Genomic DNA, 24,144 nt, shown 5'->3' with positions numbered 1-24,144 from the left:
CGAAGATGAAGACGAAGATGAAGACGAAGAAGAAGAAGAAGGAGAAGAAGAAGGAGAAGAAGAAGAAGAAGATTATAAAGGCATAAGAAGAAGAAGAAGAAGAAGAAGAAGAAGAAGAAGATTATAAAGGCATAAGAAGAAGAAGAAGAAGAAGAAGATTATAAAGGCATAAAGCCACAAGGACAAAGACAATAAGAAAGGAGACAGACAAAATTTTGAAAATTGTAACGTTCGACCTAGAAAGGATTTGGAATTAGTAGGACAAGGTAATTCAAAGTGGTGCTGAAAGTGGGGCTGAAAGCAGGAATATGAATGATTAAGGAGACCCCTCTTTTCCGCCACATCCTACATATCTGGGTGATTCTCCCTACCCAAACCCAGTAGACTTCTCCTTGGAGAGGGTAAACCAGATGACCTCTGGATTGTGGACACCAGACAGACCTGAGGGCAGGGAATCTGTACCAAAAACAGGGATTAAGTTAAAGTTTGCAAGAGAGTAAGTAAAAGTCTACAAACTGAACACTGAGCCCCCAGTCCCTTCTCTAACAGCTCAGAGAATCCTGGCTTACCACTAGGCTTATTAATCTCTAGCCAAGAATTAGAAGATTCTTCTCTGGAGAACATGACCAAGTAAAGAGAAAAATCCTAAAGGTAATGACTGGAGATTTCCCAATGAAAAGTTCTTGCCAAATTACCTTATAATAAGTTAGCAAGCCCCACCTACAATTTCATGTCTCATTCTTGAATATAAATGGACAACCAAGGATCACCACACATTTGAGGAAAGCTTCTAACATAAGAAAGACCAAAACAGAAAGATAAAGAAAGATGAAAGAAACATTCCAAGAATAATAAAACATTTTAAAAAATCATTAATATCCTAAGAAGGATATTAAATCCATTAATTAAGAACCAGATGCTATTTAATACAGACACACACACACAAACACAACCATAAAACAACAAAACAAGCTCTTGCAAAATAAAAATTATGGTAGAAAGCAAAGATCAATAGAAAGATTGGAATAAAAAGTTCAGTACATATCTGAGAAAATTTAACAAAAATATAAATAGAAATTGAGAGAAAATAAATTTAGATCAGTCTAGGACATCAGACATTAGAATAAGAGGATTTCCAGAATCTTCTTATTCTTAAGAATCCAGAAAACATGCAAACAAACAAAAAAGAATACAGAAAACACAGGAAAGGAAATGAGCAAAAACCTAATTCAAGAAAATTTTCCCAAACTGAAAGAAATTAATTTCTTAATTGGAAAGGGCCACCAAACACCAGCTCAATGGATGAAACACCCACACTGAGGCACATTATCTGAAATTTCAGTATTGCGGGGATGATCCTGAAAACTTCCATAGAAGAAGTAAAACATAAAAATGAAGAGGTCATACAAAGATTTAGGAATTAGAATGCCCTCAAAGCTAGAAGACAATGGACAATATCTTCAAAAGTTTAAGAGAAAATTATTTCCAAGCTAGAATTCAACATCCAATATTATCAATTAAGTGTGATGGTAGAATAAAGACCCTTTCAGACATGCCAGGTCTCAAAAAAATGTACTTCCCGTGCACTCATAGGAATCTAATGGCATACGTGCTGTATCAAAACAAGGGAATAAGCCAAGAAACAGGGAGTGTAAATAAGAGCCACAAAACAGGAAAGTTCAACAAAGAAAGAAATAGATGGAATACAAGGCTGCTATAGAAGGGAGAATCTAGCTGAGTAACAGATCAAGAGAGCAACAATTCCAGATGGTAGAGCAGAGATTAGAAGGCTCTGGGAGAAATAAATCTGAGATGGTGAAATTGATAGATTTAAAGTAAAAGCAATAAGTCAGAGAATGAACTACAGGTAAGTACATAGAAAACTAAGCAAATAATGAAAAAAAATCAAAGGAAAACAAAAACTTATAAAAGAAAGAAGATATAGTATGCCACCTGGCCAGACATTTATTGCATAAATGAACTATATATCTAAACACACACACACATATACACACATATATATAATAGGGGTGGTATGGTGATATATATATATATACACACATATGTATTGTATAATTATATATATTTATATATTGCATGCACATACTATATATATCACAGATAGATAGGTAGATAGATAGAATAGGGGTGGTATAAAAGAGTTAAATCCTCACCGCTCATTTTGGGAAGTCAGTACAGAAGGCCTAAAACAGAAAAAACTAAAAAGTAATAGTATACACAGTTTTTAGAGATATAGAAATTAAAAGAAAAAACAGCTAAAGTAATGAATATGCTTCTGGGGAGTGGGAAATGCAATGTGGACAAGGAGTTGATATTTTTCATAAACCTTACAAAACTATTCTACTTTCAAGGTAGGAGATGAAGAAGACCTGAAATAAGGCAGTGGCAGGAATCAACTGAAAAGAAAAGATTCAAGAGCTATTTAAAAAGTATAATCATCATTACTTACTAAAGAAATTAAAATAGCCTACCTTAAGTCCCTGAATAAACAGTAGCAATCAGATGAGAAAAAGAAAAGTAGAATGAGTTACAGATCTGGGAGGCCCAGGAGAGAGTGAAGATAATGAGTTTGGTTTTATACAAGTTTAATTTGAGGTGCCTTTGGGATATCTTATGTGCAGATGTTTGCTAACATGAAGCTTTAGAACAGATAGTCAGAGAAGCATTAGTGAAACTGATGGTTAGAGATGGCAACTGAGGTTTCAAAAATGCTGATTATCAGGAAGGCCTTAAAAGAGGACACTTTTAGAGACAAGGAGAGGTCTTAAATCAATAATCTAAGTTCCTAACTTAAGAAAACCGAAAAAAAGCAAAATGAACCCAAAGCAAGCAGAAGGAAAGAAATAAAGATAAGAGCAGTTATCAATGAAATTGAAAACAGGATCACTATTGAGAAAAATCAATAGATATATGTATAACTAAATCACTTTGCTATATACCCAAAACTAACACAACATTGTAAACAAACTACACTCCAATATAAAATAAAAATTTTTTTTAAAAACTCTCAAACACTTAAAAATCCTCAAGAGGACTTCCCTGGTGGCACAGTGGTTAAGAATCCACCTGCCAATGCAGGGGACACAGGTCCGAGCCCTGGGCCAGGAAGATCCCATGTGCTGTGGGGCAACTAAGCCCATGCACCACAACTACCGAGCCTGTGCTCTAGAGCCTGTGAGTCACAACTATTGAGCCTGTGTGCCACAACTACTGAAGCCTGCGTGCCCAGAGCCCGTGCTCTGCAACAAGAGAAGCCACCGCAGTGAGACACCTGCACACCACAACGAAGAGTGGCCCCCACTCGCTGCAACTAGAGAAAGCCTGCATGTAGCAATGAAGACACAACACAGGCAATTAATCAATCAATCAATCAACCAATATTTTTAAAAAAACCCTCAAGAAAAGTCCAGCAAACCAAATTCAACAATGTATAAAAGGAACTAGAAACCAAGACCAAGTAGAACTTATTCCATAAATGTAAGGTTGACTCAATGTTTAAAAATGTGTCACTGCAATCCACCATATCAACAAGTTAAAGAAGAAAAATCATATGATCATATCGATTGATGTAGAAAAAGTATTTGACAAAATCCAGTACTCACTAATGATAAAAAGTCAGCACAAGAGTGGAATTACCTCAATTTGATAAAAAGCACCTAAGAAAAACTTATAGCTAAAATCATACTTCTAGTGAAAGACTAAACTCAGAAGCAAGGCAAAGATGTTTGCTCTCATCACTCTTCTTTCACATGGTACTGAAGCTCTAGCCACTGCAATGTGAGAAAAAGGCATAAATAGCATACAGATTGGAAAGGAAGAAAGAAATTATCCCTTTTTCCCTATGTAGAAAATCCCAGTGGGGAAAGCGGGGAGTGTTGGGGGGGAATGAATTGGGAGATTGGGATTGCCATATATACATTACTAATAAGAAAAAAAATACCAAATTGTACACTCTAAATATATGCAGTTTATTGTATGTCAACTGTATCTCAATAAATGTTCTAAAAAAAAAAAGAGGAAAATTCCAAGGAATCAAAACCAAAACAAAACCCCCAAAAACCAATCTCCTAGAACTAAGAAGTGAGTTTAGCAAGCATACAAGAGCAACATATAAAAACTGTTTTTATGTACTAAAAATGAATATGTGGAAACCAGAATTTAAAACACAATATCATTTATAATCACTACAAATATAATGAGGTACAAGTCTGACAAAACCAAAACATATACATGATGTGGGTGCTGAAAATTATGAAATGCTGATAATAGAACTCAAAGAAGACCTAAATAAATATTGAGACATAGCATGTTCAGGGATGAGAAGAATCAACATAGTAAAGATGTCAATTTTCCCCAAAATTGATCTATAAATTTAATGTAATTCCTATCAAATCCCAGCAAATTTTTATGGAAACACCAAGGAATTAAAATAGCTAAAACAACCTTGATGGAGAAAAATAAAGGAGAACTCACTCTCCAAGATATTAAGGCTTACTATATAGCTACATTAATGAAGAGCGTGTGGTATTGGTGGAGGGAAAGACATATAGATCTACGGAATAGAGATCTCAGAAAACAATTTGATATCCACAGAGGAAAAAAAAAAGTTGATCTAAACCTCACATCTTACACAAAAATTAACTCAAAATGGATCACAGCCTTAAATGTAAAATATAAAACAATAAAACTTGTAAGAAAAAACATAGGAGAAAACTGGGGATATATAGGACTACACAAAAAGTTCTTAAGACTTCATACCAAAAGCAGGACCCATGGAAGGAAAAACTGATAAACTGGACTTAACTTAAAAACTTTTGTCCTGTGAACAACTCTGTTAATAAGAACGGACAAGCTACAGAGGAGGAGAAAATACCTGTAAACCACATAGCTAGCAAACAACTAGTATCTAGAATACACAATGAACTCTCAAAACAACAGTAAAAAAATCCAATTAGAAAATGGACAAAAGGCAAGAACCGACATTTCATCAAAGACGATATACTCATGACAAATAAGCACATGAAAAGATGTTCAACATCATTAGCCATTAGGAAAATGCAAATTAAAGCTTCAACGATATCACTACACATCTATCAGAATGGCTAAAATGAAAAAAAAAATAGTGAAAATACCAAATGTCGAGGATGCAGACAAATTAGATCACTCACACACTGCTGGTGGGCATGTAAAATGGTACGGTCTCTCTGGAAAACAGTGTAAGTTTCTTGTAAAACTAAAACACCTACCATATGACCTAGCAATTGCACTCTTGGGCATCTATCCCAGAGAAATGAAAACTTATGTTCACACAAGACTCTGTACATGAATATTCATAGAAGCTTTACTCATAAGTAGCCAACAGCTGGAAACATCTAAGATGTACTACAACAGGTAAATGTGTAAACAGACTGTAGTAGTACATCCAAACCGTAGAAAGTTACTCAGCAACAAAAAGGATGAAACCACTGATACACACAGCAATTTAGATGAATCTCTGCGGAATTATGCTGAGTGAAAAAAAGCCAACCCCTAACGATTAACTGCTACGTGATTTCATCTTATATAGTATTTTGAAATGATAAAATTTTACAAAGGGAGAATAGATTAGTGGTTGCCAGAAAATAGGGGGCAGGGAGCAGGGGGATGTGGTGGGACGGAGGTGGGTGTGGCAATAAAACAGGAATATGAGGAATTCTTGTGGTAATGGAACTATTCTGTATTTTGACTATGGTTGTAGATATACAAACCTACACATGTGATAAAATTGTATATGACTAAACACACACACAAGTAAAACTGGAAATCTGAACAAGACAGATTTTTATCGATGTTAATACCCTGGTTGCCATACACTACTACGGTTTCATAAGATGCTATCACTGGGGAAAACTAGCTAAACTATAAATAGAAACTCTATATTATTTCTTCAGGACCTATATTATTTCTTACACTAAATGTGAATCCACAGTTACCTCAATAAAAATTTCAGTTAGTATAAAAGACTAACCCACACAAATAAGGTTTTGATTTCCAATTCCTTTTAGAAGTTCCTGCTGAATAGGCACATAATATGACCCCCAATTTATGTGAGGCAACAGTTTTAGCAAATTTATTCTCACTGCTTAATATGGTTGGCCATCTTTTCAGCTTTCAATACGCGTTTCCTCATTGTTGCATGCCTGCTAAGCCAAAGCCACAGTTTAAGGTTTTAGTTACTGTAGTATATACTTCAGCATTAGGTTAGGCTGCTGTTTAAAAGCAACCTTGAAATCTCAGGAGCTTAACCTAATTAAGGTTTATTCCTCATTCAAAAAGGGGAAGAAGGAGGTAGGAAGAGGGAGAGAGGGGAAGAAAGGGAAAGAGTGAAAGAGGGAGAAAAAGAGAGGAGGGGGAGAGAGAGAGAGAGAACACTGTCCTCTCACCTATCATAGGTACTTTTAAGAAGATTCCCAGGTTATTGAAACTAAAGTAACACTCAGAATAAATAGAGTTGAATTCTTAGTGCTAACTGTGGTCTGATGGGAAGAAGAGTGTTTCTAGAGACATACAAAGCTCTCAACTCTGCCGTGAGAATTCTCATCCTGATCTCGCCACTGATACAATTAGGTGGTGATGACAAGACACTCTGCTTGTATGTAGCACTACCCTTCACACAAAAATTAATAAAAAACACATTTCAAGGAAAGGAATAAAAACAAAAGATGGTGAAGGTATCATGAATTCTTGCAGGTAGGGGCGGGAGGGGGACAAGATAGTAGAATTATTACATTTGAAGTGGTCCTCAGACAGTCATCCTGTTAAAATGTTACTTACTATTCAAGTCTCATTTCAAATTCTAGCTCTTCTAGGAAATCAACTAAAGATAGGTTTCTCTTTCTTTACTGCTCCCTACACCTGCACTTTAAACCTTTTCAAGGCAGAGGTGCATGCCATTGATGTTTATACCTCCTACACTGATTAAAACAGCACCTGGGCACATAGTAGGTGCTTTATATTGAGAGCCACTACTCTGTGGTTTTAACTTGCACCTAAAAGAACATTTCCATTGTACAGCACTTGAGTTTTCAAAATGCCTATGCATATTACCTTATTTGATGCCCACAATATCCTAGGATAAAAAGAATAACTAAAAACTCAAGAAGGTTCAGTGGCTTCCCAAGGGCCAAAACTAATGAAAACTGATACTAGGACTCACATCTTCAGACTTCCATCTAAGAGCGCTTTTTCTATTACAGTGCATCTGTTTGTCAAATGCTGGGACATTTTTAAATAAAAAGTACTAACTGGCACCACAACACAACACTATTTGTTGTCCTTTCAAACACTGAAGTGCTCAAAATAAGACAGGCCTATCTGGATCCCAACTGGGGAAATTTCATCAGGCCACTTTATCTATGAGGTAGCCATAGATCGTGGGGCCCAAAACTGCATTATAGCAAGGCTCCAGTATATTTATAGTTTTTAGTCACTAACAGGAAGAAAATTGCTTTGGAGAAAAATCTGTATATCTCACAAACAATATAAATTCTGCTATCTGGGAGTGATTTAAATCATGTTACATATAATTCATCTGGGGAGACTCCAGCTTGAGGAAATTCACTTGGGCACAAAATGTACATAAGGAGGATTAGTGAGAAATCTAATTTTGCAGATGTATTGAGTATATTTCAAATCTGGATTTACATATAGAAAGGAAGTTTGGGAAGAGGAGCTCTGAGAATATTAACCATCACGTACTCTTTCCTAACAGGAGCTGAAGACTTGATCATTTTTAATCTCAGTACCCTAATCTAATTTACAAGAAATTCTTTAGAATCAAGGAACAATGGTGTGACAATAAATCTATTTTGTCTGTAAAGAAAAAGAGAGATGAGTGGGTAGCTCATTAAACAATGGAAAGACATAAAATACCTTTCAATTAATTGCAATGGGAAGAAGCAAGTAAGTACCTGTCTCTGTTGAGCTTAAGAGACCTTTAAAGTGAGTCTTTGTATTGTCGCCACATCTCTGACAGATCAAGAGCATTCGCCTCCCAAGTATCTAAAGTGGAACATTATACTCCAGAACACAAGAGATGACCTCATTGATCAACCAATGTCACCAAGATTTCCCAAATAATTTCAGAAAAAGAAGAGGTAAAAGAAACCAGCTCAATCGGTAAATCAGATTCTATTTTAGAAGATGAAATAGGAAGACACTTTGATTGGAATTCAAAGGCATCTTTTGGCATCTCGGCATTAGATACTCTTCAGATATGAGAGGGCTAAAAGTAATTAATAAAAAAATGTTTAAAGCATTTCTTATCTGGACCAAAACTTCTTAAAAAATACAGCATGGTAACTACAGTTAATAATACTGTATTGAATATCTGAAAGTTGCTAAGAGAGTAATCTTAAAAGTTCTCAATGCAAGAAAAAAAATTTTTTTGTATCTATGTAAAGTGATGGATGTTAACTAGAACTATGGTGGTAATCATTTGGCAATGTATACAAATATTGAATCGTGTTGTACACCTGAAACTAACATAATGCTATATGTCAAATGCACCTCAATTTTTAAAAACAGATAAAAACATGCCCAGCTCTGAAAAATCTAATTCAAAATAACCCCTCAAACAATAAATATTTACATTGGGTAAAAATGAAGTATGATTATGACATAGCACAAAAAGCTGATTCTCTAAAATGATCCTGAAGGCATTTTAGGCAAGTTAGTAGAATCACGCTATACGACTAAATATGTTTTCTTTCAGAAATAAATAAGGTGTTCACAGACCACTGCTAATAGAACCATATTGTAGAAATACCACAAAATTCCTTAAGGCATTTTGAGTTACTGTAAAGATTCTTCTCTTTCTGCCATAAATAGCAGTCTAAATGTTGTGAGCAGCTATTAAATAATTATGGGGTTCTAACCCATAAGAGACTGCAATGATTACGGATGAAATACATTTTAGTCATGAAGTTTTGGGACACTTCATGAAAGCAACAAATGCCGTGAAAATACTCAAGGAACTTTCAAATAATGACATGCATAAGATTTTTCCACTGCCCGTCCCTTTATTATGCTGTTTGATAAATATTAACAGACTTGACAAGGTTTTGTATATGAAAAAACAAAAAATGGCTATCCTTCAGTCCTACCCCCCTTCTCTAAAAGAAGTAGCTCCATGTATTTAAAGTGAATAACAAATTGGCTCAGATTGATTGCCAATTCTGTCATAAGTGGTCCCAGCAGAGCTGGAGTTGCTGTAGTTTCAATGACTGCCAACTGAGGAGACAGATGTGTGACTGCAACATGGCCACCAAGTCAATCTCGAAATAATGCCATAAATTTGTATAAAGAGAAAAAGACAAGAGAGGGAATTATTATTTGACTACAGTTACTATTAACTCTCAATTAGCTATATTAACCATGAGGAAAAGAGGCATAGAAAATGTTAAAAAATGGATAAATATCAAATTTGAAAACTGGTCAATAGCAGGACATGTTCAGATACTCCCTCAATTCAATACTCTTATACTTATCTCATCCTAGTTTGGTTCCATCACAGTCGGTTCTATGTAGGTTAGAGGAAGAAAGGGGCCTGGTTCTCTGTTTACTCATAGATATTTAAAAGTTGATTGGACTGTGTAATATTTTAGCATATATAAAGCGTAGTGTATGATTTTCAAATCACTTTTAAAGATAAGCTGAGTTTTAAGTTAAATACACAGTGTATTTAACAATTGTTATGTTTGATAGCAGAAAAAAATTTGTACTGTCATTAAAGATATCAAATCATAAAAATATTTCCCAGAAACTTTTCAAAATAGAGATTTGGGCTTTAAAATGATTTTTTTAAAAAACCTTACAGTTAGAGATTTCTCTTTAATTAAAAAATTTACATTATTTCTATTGTTAAAATAACATACATATTAGTTTTTCAAAAACTATTATTTGGATGTGAATAAAGAGACTCACTAAGAAGTTTAAACTTAAAACTTCTCAGTCCACAAACTATTTCAGCAGACACAATCCCATTTATTATTAAAAAGTAAAATAAACTACCACCAACAAAAAAACCCTCTCTCAGCAAAATTAAATCCTGCCACTCTCCATTCCTTGATCATGTCTTTTCCTGATATGAAAAGGAAAGTTTCCTTGTGGGAATAGCAAAAAAGGGGCCCACAGTATCAAGAATCACTAGGCTTTTCCCCATTATCGTGGCCTCTCCGTCTCATTTGGGGACCAGTATGAGCTCTCATTGCCTCTCCAGCTCAACTCAAATTTTAGCAGAAAAGTAACTCCAAGTAATCATTACTCTCCATTGTCTTACCCTTTTTACCCTGTGTTGACTGAAACTTTACCCAGACACCTAGAACTTACATCCTACCCAAGTACTACCATTATCATACTTTGAAAACCTATGTCCTCTACTGTTAGGTATGATTAAGATTTGCTTTTATATGCAGCGATGCCTACATTAGAATTGTTTTAAGAACATACCAATAGAAAGAATACTGTTCTGATAATTAGGAACTTTAGATTCTGGTCCTAGCTCTGCCACTAATTAACTGTGTGTTCTTAGGGAAGTCATTTAACCTCTCTGAACCACAGTTTCTTCATTTACATAATAAAGTAAGTTCTTTGTAGCACTAACAACCTTAATTTTATTAGTAGGAAAACACTGGCTGAGAGCCTTGAGATTTCATTTATGACAAAGAGGATCCCAGCCAAGAGAAAAAAAAAATCACTATAATCCTTCTTTACCTAATTACATTTTGACATTCCCCCAACTCCATCCAAGAAGCATTGCTCATTGTAGGAAAATACGCAACACAGAGGAATACAACTGAGTCAAACTTTGTATGATCTCATTCTTCAGTGTTTTCTAGCCACTGACATTCTCCCACATCTCAGCTGTTCTTAACTTCTGTAGGTAAGTGGTTTTCAATGATAATCTATGTGGAACTGCCTTCTCTAGACTCAATGTAATAGCTACCTTTTGAACCATATGACCCTTGTCCTTCTCCCCACCCCCCTCCTATACACAGTAAACTCTGACAACCAGTTCTGCTGCTGTCATTTACTGACCACCAACCATGGGCTAGGCACTGCTCAAGGAAAGTTCAATGCTGCTTCTTTTAATCCTTACAAAAGCCCTAAAAGGTAAATATTAGCCCTCATTTTTAAAGTAAGGATACGGACTCAGAGAGATTAAGTTAACAATTAAGGTCACACAACTATTAAGTGGTAATACCTTGACTTGAATCCATATCTGTCTGGCTCAGAAACCTCTCCCTTTCACGTAATTAATACTAAAGCAACATAGAATTTAACCTCCCTCTGATGATTCAAAACACAGTTTAGAAAGCAACAGGACATTTCTTCTTTTTCCTTTATTTTAGAAGGAAGTAAAGGAGGTAAAGGGCGATGATGATATAGGTATGTTTGGAAGGGAAAGAAGCAGAAGTTCATGGTTGAGGACCTCTATTAATGCAGAGAATGAGGAATCTGTAGAGCCAAACAAGAAGATTTGTATTATTTTCATACCGCATCCTTAAAAATAGTAACTCTGATTGGCTAACTAGCCCCCATTTGTCTCAATTACTGAGGTCTCAATATATTCCATATCTACGCAGAAGTCTATAAAAATCACTTCCCACCAAATTTTATTTTAAATCTATTGAAAAGTGGAGAGAATAGTAAAAGTCACAAACTTATATACCCTTTTCCTAGATTAACTCACTGTTACCATTTTGCCACAAATTACTCCATCTTTTTCTCTTCACAAATGATTTTGGTTGAACCACTCGAAATAAAACTAGAGATATGACACTTCTCTAAATAATGCAGCATGCAGCTTCTAAGAATAAAAATATTTTCCTACATAACCACAAAAACACACATAGGAAAATAAAAAACTCCTTAATATTTAATGTGTAGTCCATATTCAATTTCCCCAATTATTCTACATAATGTCTCCTTGGCTTTGATTCAGTATCTAATCAAAGTTAACATTGGTAGACTTGATTGCTTTATTTCTTTTAATTCACAAAATCCCCTTAATTTTTTTGTTTTGAATTTTTTGGTTTCCCATGACTGATTCTTCAAGAGTCCAAGCCAATTATCTTTCAGAATGTCTCACCATAGACTGTCTGATTATTTTCTTGTGACTTGATTCAGTTAAACATTTCTGGTACGAATACTACATTATCTTTCAGAATGTCTTGCACATAGAATGTCTTATTATTTTCTTATTATTAGATTCAGGTGAAACACTTTTAATAAGAATACTACATATAGGATATTGAACACTTCTCATGTCAGATCAAGAGGCACACAATGTCAAGTTATCCCACTATTGGGGATATTAAAGTTGATCACTTGATTAAAGTGGTACTTGTCAGATAGCACTGTTGCAAAGGTACAATTTTCTCCTTTGTAATATTTAAGTAAAGTGTAGAGTAATATTTTTGAGACTATGCAACAATCTTAAATTCAATGGTTTTAGCATTCCTTGATGACCCTTGCCTGAATCAGTCACTGAGCTGGGGCTGCAAAATGGTGGCTTTCTCATTAAATTGTACAGTTAAAATGAGTGTATATAAATTAAATTAAAGTGAGGTATATAAATTACACCTAAATAAAATTTAAAAAATAACTCAGTAACTTGCAATCTATATTTGGCCCATTTCCTGCTAGTATATTTTTTCAAATGACTGACAGTTAAAACATTTTATAAATGAGGCAGAGTGCTCAAAATCAGGGAAGGCTTAATAAAAGTATTCTGTTGAAAATGCTCTTTAATGGTGGTTCCCTAATTCTATCATTCCTTCTACAATTATTAGCTGCTTTGCTTCCATAAAGACTTCTCCCTGAACCTCCCATTTCTCCCTCTCTCTCCTTTTTTTTTTTTGACTATCACTCTGGACTCATGAGTTTTTTCTCCCTCAGTGTATTATAATCCATCACTGTCATTATTCTTCCTGATGTTGAAATCTGATTTGGCCAGTAGAAGCCCATTAAAGCACAATCTTATGTCCTGATATAATCTCATTAGTCATCGAACAATCTTTGTTTTCTGGCATAAAAAGTGCCAAACTCACCCTGTACTTCCCTGCCTGAGACCTGAGATCAGATATTTCTCCAAGAAGCCTTGGTTCTTTTTAATGGTAATGGTATTTAGAAAGCAAGATCTAGGTGCTAGATGTACTCACTGCTATCAGGGTGTGTCATTGCTTCTTGGCCATTTCCATGTACAGAAAAAGGAAATAGGAATTCATACTGATGTTTGCAATTCAAATTTATAGTAAAAATATGAAAGAAAAAAAACCTTATATCTTTTATCTTTCAATGAAAATCTTGGTTTTCATTATCATTACTATCCTTGTGCGTTTGCTTTCTACTATAATATATATATAATGGAAGTAATATTATTATACCACTTGCATATATAATATTCAATACATAGTATAATTCTGAAACTAATGATAAACTTATTAGGAAAACTTAAGATTTCTTTGCAGTTCTTTTTATCATTAAGATTACATCCTGACAAGGATGCATCATCAAGAACATTATGTACAAAAGTTATCTGAGCTGCATGTTTATGTTATAAATTAATTACACAGGTTTGTTTGGTTTCATTTTGTATTCAATTTTAGCATTTGTCTTTCTTCCTATTATTTTTCCCATTATTTTAATTTTTGAGTATTTAAAACTTTCATACGGTCCAGAAGTCAAAATTGTATAAAAAGGTATACTCACAGAAGCACTATTTCGATTCATATCTCCTCCACCCCGTTCCTAAACACCCCCTATTTTTGTTAGTTTCTAGTTGATCCTTCCTGTGTTTCATTTTATAAAAGTAAGTTAGGGGATATGGGGATATATGTATAAATACAGCTGATTCACTTTGGTGTACCTCAAAAGCTGGTACAGGAGTGTAAGGCAATTGCATTCCAGTAAAGAGCTTAAAAAAAAAAGTAAGCAATTACGGTTCTTCAGAGTTAACATAGACATACCAATGTTAAATAATACCCCTATGACTTAGCTCTTATTTGAGTGTGGTCATGGTGCACAAAACCTGATTTGTATCGCATTTTCTACTTACAGATAACCTGGGGTACAAATAAACTCCCACCTGAAGTCTGATTAATCCACTGCAGAGAGTTCATATGAGCATTCAGAATTTTACAGATCTGCTGGAGCTAAAAACACACACAGGATATTTAGATTATAATTATGCTGATATGGTAAACAAAAAATAAACACAAAAAATTTAAATTAGGAAGTTATTTTCACTTCTTCTGGAAGAAACTGACTGAGAATGTACTAAATGTTAATTGCGTGGGGTTTTTTTTGCTATTTTATATTTGTAATGTTCATTACATCTATATATTAGTTCAATCTATTTTGTAACTGTCAAGAATTCAGTTCCTACAATTCAATAAAAAATTGACTTCTACAGTACAAAAATAAGTAAAGAACATTAAGAGATATCTGATAGGACAAGAAATTCGTATAAAATTTTTTAAAATATTACCTCTGTCAACCAAATCAACTTTTTTTATTGAGCTATAATGACATATATAACAATATATGTTTCAGATGTATACAATAATGATTTGATATTCATGTATACTGTGAAATGGTCATCATATTGTCTAGTTAACAATCAGTTACCAAAAAAATTTTTTTCTTGTGATAAGGACTTTTTCAATCTATTCTCCTAGCAATTTTCAAATATGTAATACAGTATTATTAACTATAGCCACCATGACTTATTTATTTTATAACCAGAAGTTTGTACCTTTTGACCCCCTTCAGCCATTTTGCCCACCACTCACCTCCAGCCTTTGGCAACCACCAATCTGTTCTGTGTATCTATGAGCTTGGTTTAGTTTTAGTTTTCAAAGTCCATATATAAGTAAGATCATACCGTATTTGTCTTTCTCTATCTGACTTATTTTACTTTGCATAATACCCTCAAGGTTCATCCGTGTTGTCACAAGTGGCAAGATTTCCAAATCCGCAATTTTTAATAAATGGTAATACTCAGTTGTCAAGTGTGTGGGACAAGTACGTACATTTATTTATATATAAATTGACCCAGCCCTTCAAAATGTAAATTTTTGCAACATATATCAAAGTCTTAAAATATTCATACCTTTTTACTCAGTATATTCTACTTCTAGAAATCCATCCAGAGGAAACAATGAAATCTAAACATATAACTGGTCATTACAGGTTAATTTCATAATGGTAAAATTTTGAAACAATTTCTCCATCAATAAAAAATGTTTAAATATATTATTGTAAAGTCATCTCTAATGATATTATAGAGTCATTAAAATCACATTTTCAAAGAATGGTTAAAATTTTGGGAAAATACCATGAAAGAATATTAAATGAAGACAGAATCCAAAACTTTATATAGGTATGTTTCCAATGCTATTTAAAAGAAAATAAGTATTTTTACTTGGAAGAAATACATTAATATATTAGCAGAGTACTGGTAACACAGGTGATTTAATTTTCTTTACCGATTTCCATATTTTGCAAGCTTAATACACTGAATAAGTATATGTATTAACTTTGTAACAAAAAATACTAAACCTTTTAAAAATGTTAGAACACTTGACAAATATACTGGCAAAGTCCAGGATAATATTGAAAACAAGAAGTGAAAACATTACTACACTTAGTATGTAATAAAAAGAGCAAATTTAGTGTATTTTAATATAACAAATACGATTTGTAGTAGGAACAATGAATTTTTATAAAAACATGTGGCTGAATATCATATACCATAATATAAACTTGCTTAATAAAAAGTTTAGAAATTAGGTGGTCTTTCCTATCTCCCCTCAAAAATGATAAAAATATACAGGTAAATCCCATCATCGTGAATACTGTTGAACATACTTGCTATTTTTCTACCCTGGTATATGGCCCACAATAACAAAGCTTTGTTGATCTGGTTACAATTAATTATCAACAAGAATATTATTGTTCAGCAAATGTTTTCTCTGCTTCCTGTCCAATGATTTATGCTATCTGAGAAAAGAGATGAATTGTTGCTGATCTCTTGCTTCTTTTGTCCTGCTATCAAGAGGCAATTATCCTTTAATTCACTCATCTTAAGCATCTCAATCACTCTTGCCAGGAAAAACAAAAACAAAAGACTCAAACCATTTACTCCCCACTACTAAAATAAAATAAAACAATCCAAGGCTAAGCAGAGAAAAAGGAGAAGGATATGATTACAGTCCCCTTTCACTTTCTGTGTTCAGAACAACTGTCACACTAATTCAACACAGAGAGACTAGACATCAGCTCTGCTTCATATCTAAATCTGCATGTGTTTATCTATGCATCAAATTTCTATGACAACAAAACAATTTTGAATTTTGGCATCACAGTGGTGATCTAATCTTTCACTAAAAAGAAAATCTATATTGTCAACTCTTGCATCTGCATGAACATAGGAAGATGCTAGCAAGCATAATCCCCGACTAATTTATATTTGTCATTGTTCAATTTTAGATTCATCCAAAGTAGAGAATGGCATAATTTTTATAGCTGGAGGAGACTTCAAGATCATTTAGTCCATCCTTGACATTCTGCAAAAGGAGCCAAGACCTGGAGAGATTGTGACTTGAAAAAAATTCTAGTGCTTTCTCAAATATACCATGCTGTCTCTTTCTAATTTAAAAAAGTTAGCAATATGTATATAGATAAAGAACTGTCTATTTATAATTGGACAAAGAGCTTACTAAAGAACAATCACTACTTATAGATATGTCATTCATCCTCACCTATTCAGCTCCTGGCTCTTCTCCTAATTATAATCAACTGATAGAAAGTATCAATATAGGGGACTTCCCTTGTGGTGCAGTGGTTAAGACTTCACACTCCCAACTCAGGGGCCCCAGGTTCAATCCCTGGGGATTAGATCCCACACGCATGCTGCAACTAACAGTTCGCATGCCCGCGAGCCGCAACTAAGGAGCCTGCTGGCTGGTGAGGCGCAACTAAGGAGCCCACAAGCCGCAACTAAGGAGCCCACTGGCCATAACTAAGGAGCCCACGTGCTGCACTAAGACCTGGCACAACCAAATAAATAAAATATTTTTAAAAAATTAAGTATCAATACAATGAGAGCTCCCACAATGGGAGATTCCTCTTACCATCACTGCCATGGGGTGGGAGTGGGGAAAAGGAGAGCTCCATTTAGCTGCTAAGACAATAGGGAAAGGTAGAGGAAATAAGCTCTTTAATGAGAGAATAGATAAAGGAAAATAAACCAGTCCTTTCTTACCACCAAATTAATTCAAAACATCTCCACTCTCTAATTGGAGCCTCAGCTGCATTTTCTCATGTTATAATAAATTTACATTACGAGTTAACTAAGATTCCACAAGGCAGGTGGCAACTGAATAACCATACTTATACAAAATTTCTACGGAAAAATATTTTTAAGTTCAAACAGTTGACTTTTCGAACTTTTGAGATATAACCTAATTATAAATTAAGGATTGCCTGGATATACCTAACGGACTCAAATATGTATGTGTGTGTGTGTATATATACACACACTCGCAGTTACATGAATATATAGATTAATATGTAAAAGGGAGAATAAACTAGCTAACGAGTAAATGAACAGAAAAATAAGAACAGCGACATACTTATGGTAAGAACAGAGAGAAAATCCTGAAAATTTTTGGAAAACAGTGATTTTTCTTACCCTTCTGGGAATAACCACAAAAAACACAACCTTTATCTGCTCCTCAATATTTCCTGCCCCACTAAATACACCCAAAAGCTTCATATCTCTGGAGGCAGGTAAGGAGCACTATAGAGAACAGGAGAAGGTGACCAGCTAAAGGAACCACAGAATGCTAATTTCATACTAAATTCTGGTTGCCTAAATAGATAAAGCAGTTAACACACCGGGTCAGTAGTGTCAGCAGGACTTTCAAATGTATTCAGGTAATCAATAACGTCCTTGAGATCTTGAGCCATTCGTTTCAGCTGAGCATCTACATTTTCTGCTAACTTGTAACTGAAAAGGCAGGTAAAATAAAGGGATTAACGAGACATGTTTTCTCCACTATGCACTGTTACTGATATACAAAGAATGATACGGCCAACTGGATTTGCCCCAGTTCCCCAATCTTCTCATTGGGTCTCAGTTATGACTAACGGCACATTTTCATGGATGTAGTATTCATGACCATATTCTAAAAAGACTCCATAGGTGAAGGCTTTTATCCACATTGCCATTTTTACAGTTACCTATTTATCCTCGTTTTATGTATCGGAATAAACCCATATGTCACTTAGATTTGTGAGAAGTTATTTGGTGTTTAGCAATCTTTAGTAAATGCTGAGATGTCTTCAACAATTTTCAAAACATAAATTTTCAAAGTAAAACCTTATACAAATATACGCTATCATCCAACAAAAGATATTTTGAGAAATGAGATTCACAATAATCAAAGGTAGATAAATTTGCTAAGTTCACAGCAAACTGATTAGTTGGCTAAATTCTCTGGATTTCCACCCCAACTATTTGCACTTGCACACACACACACACACACACACAGACACTTAACCTAGTCAATGAATATGTTTATGAGAATTAAAGTGACCAGAGGATTTTTCAATCTGAATGTCTATAAAGATTAAATAATTTAATTAGATTTATTGATAACTATCTACTGCCTTTCTGTCCCACAGTACTTATAGGTAATTGGTTGCCTAGATTGTTGAAGATTCTAGTAAAGATTCCAACACAATATAAATCTGACTATGTAAAAGCAACTCGAAAGGAACTAATGTTTCAATTATTTCTTCAACCTACAGTTAGGATCTCATGGTGGAAAATGTAACTCTATGTTTCCAAAAAAATTATAGAATGCGTCAATAATCAATGCAAAGAAAGGAAAGATTCACAAAGGCTGAAATACAAAAACAGAAACAGAACCTGGGTCCATACAGATTAGCTATACTTACCACATTTAATGCACCTACAAAAAAGTTAACTTGCAAAGTTTTGAAAAATAAGCTCAGGTGCGGGGATATGTGTATAAAAACAGATGACTGAACTTGGTGTACCCCCCAAAAAATAATAAATAAATAAATAAAATGAAAAAAAAAAGAAAAATAAGCTCAGGCTTGACTCACTAATAAGCCATTGATAAGATGAATCAGATTTAATATCAATCTAGTTTATGTAGCACATTCACACAAGTTCTCCTAACAACATTATAATTTGGCCTGATTACCAAATCTCAGTTCCCAAAGAGATAAAATTACTGTGGGAACACTGGCAATATACTGACCAAAGGTAAAAACTGATACACAAATAAAACATATCCAGCCCAAGACATTGATGAAATCACTCAATGTTGAAAAGCCATGCAGTTTGCCTCCAGATTAACAAACTACCTTTAAAATAGGAAATGAATTCATCACTGAAGCAATTGCATGAATATTAAGTTTAAAAGTCAATATAAATAGGAGATCATAAATATTTCACAATATCATGACACCACACACATAAAATTTGTATTTCTAATTTAAGAACAGACTTGACAAATATAAAAACTTTACAGTGGTCATGTACAAGCTTGAGATTAATAACAGTGTACAACACGCTATAAAAGAAAATTGCCAGAATGATTACTTCATTTTCAAGCATCCTGAAAAGATAAACAGAAAATAGCCGAATAAGTTGATAAATGGCAACCAACAGAACTTGCACTTTTCTACCAATTTTTTATTCCCTTCCTTTCAATACCATTTTTCCCTTTTTTTAGTAGCTAAGTCCTTCCCCATTCCTCAATCTTTATTCAGTTACTTACGTCTTCTCACGCTCCTCATCTGCATACTGTGCATAAACAGACCTACTCTGGTCCTTTACATACTCCTCTAAAGAGGTCAAGAGATCTTCTAGTTCTTTCTGCTGTGACAGGATAAAATCCAATTCTTGTTCTAGCCTGAAAAAACAAACAAGTGAATAGAAGGGCTGATGAAAGGAACTTGGAGTGACAAAATAAATGTCAATAAACTATAACAAGGAAAAACAACTAGACAAAGAAATAGATCTTTAATTTTGCAACCTAGGGAATCTAAGATTCTACCTTTTCTGATCCAGTTTCACTTTTTCCACTTCTCCATGTAAAGCAGTAATCTATAAAGGAAAATAAGAATATAATAGTGTAAATATTTGAATTTACATTGTAATTTTTTTACAATTAAAATATTCTTCATATTTATTGATGTTTTAAAAAAATGTATAAATCATTATTATTGATTTGTATATATTGTAATTTTAAAGCAGTATTTATTTTCTGATATACACTTTAAGTATGAAAGAGTTCCTAATTCAGGGCACTTATTACCTAAAGAAAATATTGATATGTTTAAGTTTATCACCAATATTGGAAGAAAAAATTAACCATGAAACACAGGTCTTGTGTTCATCTGAAAATAGTTTTACAATGAGATTAACTTGTAGATTAAACTTGTAGATTAATGAGAATATCTTTTTACCTTCTCACCATTCTCAATCAATGTATGGTCCCAAGCATTGACCTGGGTGGCCTGGTGAAGAAAGTGTTTCTCTTGATCCTCCAACTCAAGGTTCCATTTGTTTACCAGACCATCCAGCTGACCATATGTCATCACAGGAGTTATGATTGCACTAAAAAAAAGAAGACAGTATGATCATGCTTTCAAAAGTATGATCAGATTTTTTTTAAGTATAACATATGAGGACTTAGAGAAGAAAATAGCACATGAGGAGTTTCTCAGACCTGCTCCCCAACAAAACCACTGTAAAGATTACTTTTAAAACAAACACTCAAAGTCTCCGGAAATTATCTTAAGGGAATACAGCAGATAAAGAAAGATTTATTAAGGTATCTACTAAATCTCGGGACTTCCTAGATAGCGCAGTGGTTAAGAATCCACCTGCCAGTGCAGGGGACACAGGTTCCATCCCTGCTCCAGGAAGATCCCACACACCTCGGAACAACTAAGCCCATGTGCCTCAACTATTGAGCCTGCACTCTAGAGCCCGTGAGCCACAACTGTTGAGCCTGTGTGCTGCAACTACTGAAGCCCGCAAGTCTAGAGCTTGTGCTCCGCAACAAGAGAAGGCACCGCAATGAAGAGCACATGCACCACAACGAAGAGTAGCCCCCACTTGCCGCAACTAGAGAAAGCCTGTGTGCAGCAATGAAGACCCAATGCAGCCAATAAATAAAGTAAATAAATAAATTTTAAAAAAAGATAGCTACTAAATCTCAGTAAGAACAGCTAAAGTTTTGTGCCACTACCTGCTCCCTTCCTTCTCCCTCAGCTCAGCATGACATAAGCTCCACTCTGCATATATGTGGCCAAAGTGACAGGAGTTCCTCTCCCCACTTAGTCAAAGTGACCCATTCCCCACCTAACTGGTATCCATGACACAGAGCAGGCAGCTGATTTTCTACCCTCCACTAGGCAGAACCAAGGGGAACTCTGATTCCCCTACCAGGTGGTATCAAATAGGCTGAGCAGGAACCTTATTTTCCATCAAGGGACTGGCGGTACCAGGCAATGCTCTGATTCCAATGCTGGGGTAGTATCAGTAGGGCTGAGTGGAGAGGTGATCAATTCCCAGTCCAGCAGAGGCAGGCAGTGTTCCAATTCCCCCACCAGGGTACTGCTGGTGAGGTCCAGTGATAAATTAAACCTAAATCCCCACCCAGCAGCAACACAACTTAATAAGGCAGAGTGAGACAGGGTTAGTTACCATTAGGCTTTACCCCTTCTCTTCAGTGTCAGTGGTGGCTAATGGCATCACCTGGCCACCTGGCATCGAGACTGAACAAGGTAATACAAATTGGGCTAGTAAGGACCCCACTTCCCACCACCCCTGTGTCAGCAAGGCTCAGTGGGGAGCTTAACCTCTACACCCACTGGAAGAACCAAGACTGACTAAGGCAGGGCAAAGTAGGGCCAGTGAGCACTCTGTCTGCCTTCTCCCAGAGCCTATATCAGCAGGACCCAGTAGTGAGCTAAGCCTCCATACCAACCTAGCATTAATGAGGCTGAATGAGGTGATATGAGGCAGAGTAGTTGACATCTTGCTTCCCCAATCCTCTTGTGTCAATGGGGCCCAATAGGAAGCTGAAATTCTGCCTCTACCCTGCAGTAACTAAGCAATATGAGTCCCCCACTTCCACTTGTTCTGGGGGCCCCAGGGTCCAGCTGGAAGTTGAGCTTATAACCGCACTAGAGGCAATGAAGTGGTACAATGCAATGCCGCCACTTTCATGGGGAATGAGTAGGCAGGGCTGAGGGGGAACTGAACTTCCAAACCATTCATCTGCATTGAGGCAGTGTGAGTCACTGCATCACTTTGGCTGAGGTAGTGTGGGCAGGGTCCAGTGGGAAGCTGAATATACAAACACATCCAACTCTTGCACTACACCTTAACAAAAGGATTCCCCAATTAACAAATGTTTAAATAGGACCCAGATCTCCTAATAGATAAAATGTCCAGGATACAATCGAAAATTACCCATCATATCAAGAACCAGGAAAATCACAACACAAAAGAGAAAAAAACAGTATAGAGATCCCAACATTGAGAAGTATCCGATGTTGGAATTATCTGAAAAGAATTTTAAAGCAATCATCAAAAAAATGTTCCAACAAGCAATTATGAAGTCTGGGGAAACAAATGAAAAAAAGAAAATCTCAACAAAGAAATACAAGTTATGAAAAACAATCAGATGGAAATTAAAGAACTGAAAAATAACTGAAATAAATGCTCACTTGAAGGATTTGATAGTAGGGTGGAGATGACAAAGGAAAGAATCAGTGAACTTGAGGATAAATCAACAGAACTTACAGAATAGCAGAGAGAAAACAGAGACAAAAAATGAAAAAAATCTTAAGGAATAAGGATGGTAATAAGAGGTAACATACTTATCATCAGAGAATTATACAAAAGAGAAGAAAAGACAAAATGAGATTGAAAAGGTATTCTGAAAAATAAAGGTTGAAAAATTCCCAAACTTGCCAAAAGATATACACCTAAAAACTCAAGAAGTTGAGCAAACCCCGAAGAGAATAATTCAAAGAAATCCACACTAAAACACATAATACTTAAAGTTCTGAAAACTAAAAATAAAGAAAACAATCTTGAAAGTAGCCAAATAATACATTACTTAAAAGGGAACACTAATTTGATCACAGTGGATTTCTCATCTTAAACCACAGAGACTAAAAGCAAGTGTCACAACATTTTTCAAATACTGAAAGAAAAAAACTGTTGACCACAACTGCCATATCTGGTGAAAATGTCCTTGAAAAAAATGAAGGGAAGGGCTTCCTAGGTGGCGCAGTGGTTAAGAATCCGCCTGCCAATGCAGAGGTCACGGGTTCGATCCCAGCTCCAGGAAGATCCCACATGCCGTGGAGCAACTAAGCCCGTGTGCCAAAAAAAAAAAAAAAAAAATGAAGGGAATATAAAGATATTTTTATGCAAAGTAAACTTAAGAGAATTTGTTGCTATCAAACCTACCACTGAAGTGGCTAAACAGAAAGGAATTGAAAACAGAAGAAAGCATGGAATTTCATAAAGGAAAGAAGAACATCTAAATGGATGGAAAAGGGTAAATATAATAGGCTATTCTGCCCTTCATGAGTTTCATAAATTACATTTGACGGCTGAAGCAAAAAGTATAACACCATGGAATGTGGTGTTCAATGTACATAGAGGAAATACCTGAGACAATTATACTTAAAAGGTAAGAAGCATAAAGGGAACTAAATGGAAGTAAAGTTTCTACACTTCACCCAAAGTGCTAAAATGTCACTAAGGCTAGGTGGTTGTAAGTTACATATGTATACTGCAACACCTAGAGCAATCAGTAAGAAAACTATACAAAGCAATATACTCAGAAACACTATAAATAGAACAAGCTGGAAATCTAACAAAAAAAAGTCTGAATAACCCACAGGAAGCTTTAAAAAAAGAGAAACAGGAAACAAAAAACAGAAGTAACAAACAACAAAAAACATGAATAAAAATATGGCAGACTTAAACCCTAACATATCAATAATTACCTG

The 24,144-nt window shown here is 35.0% G+C and overlaps 1 protein-coding gene across 7 annotated transcripts in view; it reads right to left on the bottom strand.

The window, feature by feature from the left end:
• The window catches only part of NUP62CL (nucleoporin 62 C-terminal like), a 74,706-nt gene that overhangs the window by 5,534 nt on the left and 45,028 nt on the right, over positions 1-24,144 (bottom strand). For 3 of the 7 annotated variants that reach the window (XM_057718375.1, XM_057718374.1, XM_057718376.1), the window contains 5 exons: positions 20,572-20,722; positions 20,160-20,209; positions 19,881-20,015; positions 17,965-18,076; positions 14,150-14,216 (listed from right to left, as the gene is read on the bottom strand). In XM_057718375.1, coding sequence (XP_057574358.1) covers positions 14,150-14,216; positions 17,965-18,076; positions 19,881-20,015; positions 20,160-20,209; positions 20,572-20,722 — 515 coding nt within the window. Of the gene's footprint in view, positions 1-14,148; positions 14,217-15,175; positions 15,243-16,890; positions 17,249-17,964; positions 18,077-19,880; positions 20,016-20,159; positions 20,210-20,571; positions 20,723-24,144 lie in introns of those variants that run through there. The other 4 variants (XR_009050294.1, XR_009050293.1, XM_057718372.1 and 1 more) reach the window with 4 other exon arrangements.

The sequence above is a fragment of the Hippopotamus amphibius genome, chromosome X, assembly GCF_030028045.1.
Source record: "Hippopotamus amphibius kiboko isolate mHipAmp2 chromosome X, mHipAmp2.hap2, whole genome shotgun sequence".
Classification (NCBI taxonomy): domain Eukaryota; kingdom Metazoa; phylum Chordata; class Mammalia; order Artiodactyla; family Hippopotamidae; genus Hippopotamus; species Hippopotamus amphibius.
The sequence above is the reverse complement of the archived record's forward strand: the minus strand, read 5'-3'. Positions and strand labels throughout refer to the sequence as shown.